The 9012-nt window shown below is 38.2% G+C and overlaps 1 protein-coding gene across 1 annotated transcript in view; it reads left to right on the forward strand.

Annotated features, from left to right (window-relative positions):
• Positions 1–509: 509 nt before the first annotated feature.
• MPP3 (membrane protein, palmitoylated 3 (MAGUK p55 subfamily member 3)) overlaps positions 510–9012 on the forward strand; it is a 20335-nt gene continuing 11832 nt past the window's right edge. The window contains exons 1-8 of the mRNA XM_010294000.1: positions 510–623; positions 1934–2052; positions 2548–2625; positions 3935–4015; positions 4545–4682; positions 5627–5708; positions 7226–7311; positions 8859–8933. Of these exons, the coding sequence (XP_010292302.1) occupies positions 599–623; positions 1934–2052; positions 2548–2625; positions 3935–4015; positions 4545–4682; positions 5627–5708; positions 7226–7311; positions 8859–8933 (684 nt within the window). The 5' untranslated portion in view covers positions 510–598. The remainder of the gene's footprint in view (positions 624–1933; positions 2053–2547; positions 2626–3934; positions 4016–4544; positions 4683–5626; positions 5709–7225; positions 7312–8858; positions 8934–9012) is intronic.

Below are 9012 nucleotides of genomic sequence, written 5' to 3' on the forward strand. Positions count from 1 at the left end.
ACCAAGGTTGATGGAGTGACACTCCTGCTAGCTTTAATGAGTTGCATGTAATTGTAGTGTTGTCTGCATCAGAATGCCAGGGGAATGTAGATTCCTTTGAGGTGTGCTTTTAGGAAGCCCCAGAACTACTTGTTATGACGGCATCTTCCTGCATGCTCTCTTTCTGTGCCGATGGTGTTTATTGGTGCTTTTAGACAGCTATTGGTGTGGCATGCCTTTTTCTTTTCTATCTTTTCAGACAGTTACTTAGGCCTTCTAAAACCATCTATCTTCAGAATAGAGTAGGGAAGCATCTGCTCTCTTCAGCATCAGCTTTATCCAAGATACCATATGGTTATTATAGAACATAATATTTTTCATGTTACTTGCGTAGCAGAATAACTGCAGGACTTTGCCTGATTCAGGTTAAACTGAAGACTTGAGAGAAGAATGTACTAGGAACATACTATTTTTATATGATTGCCATTTTTTCTCACATGCTTGAGCTTAGGTATTATCTTTACTCATTTCAGGACTGCCTCTGAATCGCAGTCCAGAAAGAAGAAACAATCGTGTTGATTTAAGTTGAACATTTGTCTCTAAGATTAAGAACAAAGCCATGCCAGTGCTTTCGGAAGACTCAGGTAACTAATCTGCATGCTTTCAACAGACCAGTGACTGAAATCTTAAGAGTATGTGTTTCACACAGTAAATGAATTCAAATTGGAGTTAAATAAAGTAGAATTAAGATAGTTTAGCTAGATTCCTTAGCAATTATCTAAAAGCAGACAAGGAAGGTGAAGTATAAAAGGTGGAAATTAATACGGTTAATCAGATTTCAGGAAACACCTAGTTTCATAAGAACCCTAGAGCCCTTGAATATATGCTGGTAGACAGGCTCCTGTGGATAATCTTGGGCCTCTCAGTATAAACGGTGGCTTCTATGCATGCTTATTAAAGGTCAGCCCTTAAATCTCTTCTGCGTGCTGTGCCACTTCTGAATATTTTCTGAATAGGTGTTGGTAAGCTTTGTTAATATTCTTCATTTTGACATAAAAACCAGTGATTCCATTGAAGGCTTACTAACCAGCTTCTCCAGTATGCTACCCAGGGTGAAGTGATATCCACTAGTGATACTGAGTTCTAAAGCAGAAGTGAGTTTTGAGTGTTCCCGGATCCAAATACACGCTAAAGTTCACAGAGAGAATAGTAAAAGGAGTAAATTTTAGCACACCCCTCTTTTTTTTTTTTTTTTTTTGTTTGTTTGTTTGTTTGTTTTTAATTGGCTTGGGGCGGGCAGGGTGGGTTGGTTGGTTTGTGGGGTTTTTTGTTGGGTTTTTGTTTGTTTTGCCGGTCATGGTCCATCAGGAAAAACCTAATGTTTGTCTGGCCCTGCGCACTGCAAAATTGTGATATTGATGATTTTAGCACTTTTTAGTAAACTAGCCACAAGCTTTGCTTCCATTGCAGTGGAAATGTACACCAGTCCTTTCCTCCTCTGGTCAGACCTGACTTCTACACAGGTGCTTCAGAGGTAGAAAGGGCAGGATAGCATTTGTGAGCAAAGTTGCTCAGGAAGTAGAGCTGGTAGCTGTGCAACAAAGGAGTTAATTCAGTCATTTTGCGAGTCAGCTGTGGCATTCTAATAACTGAAAGTTTGTTAGAAACAAAGGGTAATTAATGTGAAGGGTGAAACTTCAAAGCTAATGCCTTTAAAAATATATATTGCTTTGGTAGCTTTTGCCTTAATATGATATATGTTATATCTTAAGCTGTGTTTGCCACTTAAGAGAGTATTATAAAATGAGTGGAAGATAAGCACGAATTTCTCTGCAAACTTAATGATCACCAAGATGGTACCCAAGTAAATGTAGTTGATGTTAAGTCTGCAATAGAAGATCCTGTGAGACATGCTCTTTACAAAGCTTTTATTCTGCCTTGAATTTAAATTTAGGATTGCATGAAACTTTGGCCCTTTTGACATCTCAACTAAGACCTGATTCAAATCATAAAGAGGAGATGGGATTCCTTAGAGATGTCTTCAGTGAAAAGAGTCTCAGCTATCTGATGAAGGTAAAAGTTCATTTATGAATGTACATTTTTCTTACGGGTTACTTATTCCCTGTTCCTTTGATTTATCAATCGTATACTTTGTCAAAGCTTTTCTTTTTTTTTTTTCTAGAATTCTAGATTATGACCAAAGTATGTATTTATTTAAGCACATAAGAACATTCGTTGGCAGTTAACATATTTTGTTCAGAAAAAACATTTCTGCCTTGATTGCCAAAATGCAGATACAGTGCCCCATCACTAAAAAGCAGTGTGAGATGGCTTCGTTTTTTCCTTATACTGCTGAAGTCTTAATAGATTTTCTGTCTGTGAAACCAGCATGAGCAAAAAGAAAACTAAGACTCCTAAACAAAATAAAAATAACCCCAAGAGAGGTTATTCTTCTCACACATTATCTCAGGAAAATTATATTCCTTAAATACAAAAGTATTCCAGTGTAGGTATATTTAGGAAGTTTTGTATCTGTCTGTAGTAATACACCTGAATAATCTCTTTCAGATTCATGAAAAACTCCGTCATTATGAAAGACAGAGTCCAACTCCTGTTTTACACAGTGCAGCAGGATTAGTTGAAGATGTGAGTAAATATTCTTGTCTCCTTATTTTCCTATTATTTAAGTCTGCTTTTCTAACAAATCAAAGCTTTGCAGTTGTGCTATATGTGTACATATTTCTCATCTTCCCAGCTGTTTTTGAATCTGTTGGCTAGTTTCACTCATGATTGAAGTGAAATCAATCGCTTCAGTTGAGGGGGAGAATCACCTCCCCTGACATGCTTCTCTTTACACAGCCTGGGATACGATTGGTTTTCTGGGCTGCAAGTGCACATGGCTGTCGCGTATCTGATTTTTCATCCACCGGTATCCCCAAGTCCTCCTCCACAGGGCTGCTTTCAATCAGTTCATCCCCCAGTCTGTTCACAGAGCAAAGATTTATCTTAGATTTGTTTGAAACGTGCTGCGTGCCTGAAGAAGTGAAATTTATGCTGCCTTTGACAGCTTTTTACAAGTGGCTTGTGCCTGTTTCTTTCCAAAGCGCAGCAAAGAGCTGCGGAAGGTTTGGGAGCTAGAATTCTTCCCTTCGCAAAGCCAGGAGACCCCACTGCCCCATCTTAACCGGCAGCATAGGCCCGCTCCCCTTTTCCCACAAATTGCCTGCTGCCTCCATAAAAGTTTTGACACTGCTGCCTGTCAAGTCATACAAAATTACCATCTTCTAAACAGTGGTGCAGAAGTTTTGTACAGGACCATACAACTTCCCTGTCTAGAACCCTTTACAGGGAAAGGAAATCTCTCTTGCCTCAACCTCTTTTTCCCTTCCTCTTCCCTCCCCTGCTTCTCTTTCCACCCACCCACCCAGCCTAGTGCAGAAGTGCTTCTATTATTTCTCTGATTTTTTGTTTGGAAGACCTGAGACTCCAGAGGATATTTTGGTATCAAGGCTTCGCAGAGCAACAAGGAAACTTGTTCCACACAGCTAATGCTACCTGGTTACAGAGAGGATTAAACTCCTTTGTCATAGTACAAGCACAAGAGTTTTGTTTCACATACCACTTACGGATTCTGAATTTAAAATTTCAGAAGTTGTTCCTGAAATTACATTGGTGGAATCACCGCCAATATAATTAAAATATATGTTTAGGGGCTAGGATCCTTATTTCTGATGAAGTCTTCCTGCACTATCTAATAAAAATAAAACAGATGAAGAAGCTTTCATTTCTTTTAGGATTCATGCACAGCTGATTGGGGTCGGTTTTGATCTGTGCACACTACTTTGAAGGATGATAGAAGTTAGCAAACACTCACCAGAAACACTCGGTTGCAAATGTATGATCTTGTTTGATGGACTCCCTTTTTATTTTGAGGATGCTAATTTTTATTTTAAAGGTAATAGAAGAATTGCAGACCGCACCAGTGAATAATGAAGAGAAAGAGCTACTTCAGCTGTTGTCAACACCACATCTCAGGGTAAAAAAAAAACCACACGCCAGAGACCTTAATGCAATTCCTTTGGAGAATACCAGTAGAACATTTTGTAATGGAAAAGTTACAGTGGAGGGTCCCTAAGAGAAAGGAAAACCTCCTATGATCTGTAGTTCTGTTCCACTGTGATTTCCTGTACAGGCTTTAGGATGCAAAGGGGATTGAGAAGACACAGCGTAGACCTTTCGTGCATAATGCACCATGTTGCCTTCCCTCCCCTCCTTAGTATTTTCTGAGGGAGCAGAAAAGAAAAGGATGCCATGTCTCAAGTTTTTGCTTTCTGTAGTCCACCTTCATTCTGTAAGTTTCTTTAGGCTGAGCTTTATTATTGCCTGGATTTACTTTAAATATCGACATATGCCAATATATAGTTTACATGATGGGTAAGATAATTGCTGAATCTTTTTGAGGGGATTTATGGTAAGGATGGGAAGCAGGAGGTTTAGGTTTGCTGAAGTAGTGGAAGCTGTAATATTACCCCATTACATTACTGTTTCTTATTTCCTTTATGCAGGCAATGCTTGTAGTACATGACACTGTAGCACAGAAGAACTTTGACCCAGTCCTTCCACCTCTACCTGATAACTTTGATGATGATTTTGATGAAGAATCAGTGAAAATTGTTCGGCTAGTGAAAAATAAAGAACCCCTGGTACATATAAATAACCCATCTCTAGTCATAAAACTCTGTAGTGCAAAAGCGTTATTGTGAGTATGGAGGAGATATTTGAAGATGTCGTCAAATAGTCTGCAAAAACTAGTAGTGTTCTTAAGCTAGTAAAATAACATAAAAAGAAAACTTTGGTAAATACACCTTCGCAATTTTGTGTGAGACACTTTATGGACATGGGTTTGTAGTGCCAGTTAATGCAGGGAACACAATCTCTGAGGAAACGGTGTATGTTGAAGCAATTAGGCTTATTAATAGTTCTTTTCATATTGTAGCTAACATTCAATGAATTAATACCTTTTTCATTTGCATGAAAGTCAGTAATGTATTGTAAGAGTATGTTTGATAGCTTTATGTAAACATTATATTGACAAGGTACTGATTTTATACAAATGGAAAGGGAAGAATTGATTTCCTAAGAAGATCAATTGCATCAGGGAAGAAATCTGCTAAAGTGCTTTTTGTATATGACAGTAGGTAGTAGAAGAGAACAGTGGCTTAATTCCTCATTAAAGCTTTATATTGCCAGGAGGGGGGGCGGATCTAATTACTTGGCTTTCCTTGCTCTTGTATGTAAAAATGCTGGCTGTATTCTACACAGATTCAGAAGGCACATGGAGAAAGCTTTTTGTAAGAAATTCTGTTTTGCACACTTGAGTGACTTTGATTGCCACAATAATATAGGTAGTGTAAGCACTCGGCAAAGATGGCAGAAAGGAAGGTGTGTGCACATTCCCACAGTCACATATATGGGCACAGGCAAAAGTTGAATGATGAAAATTGTCAAGAGGGAAGACAAAATTTATAGAACAAATTAATTCCAGTTAAAAAGGACACATTAGTTTACATGTTATTTCACTGCTCACTGAATTCTAAGCAATTTTCTTATGATGGTTTCTTGGGGGGGGTGGTATGTTTTATTTCAGGGAGCTACCATCAGAAGAGATGAGCATACAGGAGCTGTTGTTGTAGCAAGGATCATGAGAGGTGGTGCAGCTGATCGCAGCGGTAAATTTCTGAAGAAAAGGAGATTTAGATTTGCATTTGTAAACTGCTCTAAAATTTACAGAATTATGCACACACACACGCGCGCATACTGTACACACATACCTAGAGCGATTAAGTCTGATGGTTATTCATTCTAAAACCAGTCCGTTGGAGACGTGTATTTAATATATGCATAGACTATTTTGTATTAAAAAAAAAGATGACAGCCTGTTGAAATCTTAATAGGCAACTGTTAGATGTCAAGTCTGAACTAGCATGTAGACTCTCTGTGTAGTCCGTGAAGGGAGATGGATGCTGATGGAGAACAAATCCCTATGAGCTTAAGAATGGGATAGGTCATGCTTTTCTTCCCTGTTGACTATAAAGGGAGCCTACATATGGTAAGCTCACTTGATAACTGAATTTCAGGTGTCTAATGGCAGGAGAGACTTCTGCGTGTAGGCTGTCATTCAGCATGCATTCAGCATCTACAGAGTTAATTCGTACATGGTTTGACCTTCCATTTTCTAGAAGGTGATCACCCAGATTTTATTAAATAGGCTGAATTGGCCTTATATGAGATTTATAGACTGCAAGGCTCATGCACTTTTTCTAATACACAAGTATTTTCTAATACACTTCTAATACACAAGTAATGCAATCCAAAAATTAATGAATTACTGTGATGAAAAAATATTAGCTAATTACAGCTTTCTTCTTGATAGTTATCATTCTTCAAATCAATGTAATCTAATAAGTGTAATGTGAACTGACTGCTAGAGCATGCACCTAGCATTTCTGTATTTTGTCAGTAATCTATTAAATTAATTAGATATGTTTTTCTTTAAAATAGCCACTAGGAAAAATGCCAACAGAGATGGGAGAAGTAGGTCTAAGCTTTAGAAGAAAGAAAAGAATGGTTTTTACCTTTAATCTAGTATCTTGGTTTATTCAGTGTATCGTGGTGTTTTCCGTTTGCGGTACTGAGAAATTCTTTCATGTCAGTTAACAGTAGTTATATAACACAAGTACAGCATTTCTTGCTGAACTGGATAAACAAACCTAAAACTTGTTAGGGCCTCTTCATGGCTTGTTGAAGAAAAATAGTCCAGCATTCTTTCTGGGACTGTGTAGTGTTGATGTGTCAGTTGACGGCCATGTCATTCCTGCCTTTATAGTCAGCAACGTGTCTCCTGACTCCACAAGATTTGATCATCCCCATGCAACTATTCCAGTTTTGCATTCTTAATGCTTATCCAAATACAGGGACAGTGATTTTCTAGAGTATCTTGCCACATGTTCTGTATCTCCACGCTGCTCTCCTATGAGACTGTGCTGCATTTAAACAAGTGCCATTTGGAATAAGGGTGGGAAACTTCAGAGCACATTGCCAACTGAGGTCACTTGGCTGTCATAGGAAATCCATTAAGCTGGGGGAGGGAGGAAAGGAGGTACATGCTATTGACTTAGGTCGGACATCAGAGGAGTGGTGCTTTCCAGTCTGTAGGCTTACTTTAATTTACTTACCATCTTTTCAGGTCTTGTCCATGTTGGAGATGAACTAAGAGAAGTCAATGGTATTACTGTGCTTCACAAACGACCGGAAGAAATAAGTCAGATTTTGGTCTGCACTGATTTTCATTTCAAGATGTTTTCTGTTGAGTGATCTAGTAATTGCAATCGATGATTAAATTTAACTATGAGTTTAAAATACATACAGAGTAAAAAGATGCAATCCCTGCTTGTCTTTGCATTAGGACATTTGTTTCTCACAGTGGATTAGTCTTCTCTTTTTGACTTCAGAAACTTCCGTGAACTGAATCAGTACCAAGTAAGATAAAAATAGAAAGTTACACATTGTTCTGTCAAGAACTTCTCTTTCATGCTTTGTTTATGACAAGCAAATTGCAAATTAAAAGTGAGTTCCTAGAAGATAAGCAGTTTATTCATAATATGATATGTTAGGAAGCTGAAGAAAGTCTATGCTGTGTGTCCAATAGAGCTGTCAGTCTGTTATTTGCCAGCAGATTCCTTGCAAAGTTAGCAAATTCTTGCTTCAAGCTTCTTTAATGCCCACGAATCTTGGTAACTCTTTCTAAACCTCCACATGTGTGATCAGCCTGCTGTGTTGCAGAAAATGTCATAGCTCTCATGCTTGTTCGTGTCTGACTCCCCTCTTGTGGCTTGGTTCCCCCTTGTCTTGGTGTGGAGTGGAGTTAGGGACACAGTAACAAGAATACCAACACTAGGAGACCGAAGTATCTGGCATTGGTTCCATCACTTAATTTAAATTTAGATCAAAATAATCCTGACTAAGGAGAATGACTGCTTTTAAACGGGAGGGGGGTGGGGGGCAGGGAGGGAGGCAGGGCAAAATCATATTTTGAAATACTGTGTAAAGTTTTTATTTGTGGGGACCCTGGGATGCTATTCTTCTGTCCCATTTTAAATGCCTGCAACATAATAGTTTTCTATTCACAGTTTATTTTTTGAGGAAGAGCTACAAATGTTTGTCCAAGCTGATTGTCCGTGTTTCCTTTTTAATCTGTGAAGAATCGCAGGCTTCTCTAGGACACCATTCATCTCATCCAAAATAAGGCATCTAAAATAGAACAAATAAACCTATTGTAGGTTTCCAAAGCACCTAGAAGTGCTTTTTTTTTTTTAACTATAACTAATAATTGATACTTACTAGCAAAGATTTTTAGAGTGAAAGTAGATGTTTGTTTTGTAGATGTTTACCTTTCATCCTAGTGAGTTAGCCACTGTGTGGGAAAATACAGCAGTATTTTTCAAAGCAGCACTTTAAAATGGTTAGTCTGCAAATCTTAAGTTAGTGTCGTACTAAAAGCCATAGAAGTATTTAATGCCCTGTGAACTGTAATCCAGAAATTCATGAAGTTGTTAAAAGCAAATGAAAGAATTTTAATGCAAGTTTTAATATGTTCTAGCCAGGTAGTTACTGTGGATGTCTCCGTGGGGAAGACACTGTTGTGGAGGATTCATGGAACATCATGATAGTCTCTGTAATGAAGTTAAATAGCATATTAGTTTGGCGTATTAAAGTTCTGAGAAGCAGAGACAGACGCTGACTCCTAAACTGGAATTTGCGTAGTCTGCATTGTGTCCTTGTCCTGCTTTCAAAGTAAAAAGCATTTCTGTCTTTCTCAGGCTCAGTCTCAGGGATCAATAACGTTAAAAATAATTCCAGCCATCAAAGAAGAAGATCGTCTAAAAGACAGCAAGGTATGCAACTTAGTGAACTACGGAAGCACGTGTTTTCATATTTACGCAATGGTGGCCTCTCTGTAAATGCAAGATTCCT

This window comes from Phaethon lepturus, unplaced genomic scaffold, assembly GCF_000687285.1.
Source record: "Phaethon lepturus isolate BGI_N335 unplaced genomic scaffold, ASM68728v1 scaffold16269, whole genome shotgun sequence".
Taxonomy (NCBI): Eukaryota; Metazoa; Chordata; class Aves; order Phaethontiformes; family Phaethontidae; genus Phaethon; species Phaethon lepturus.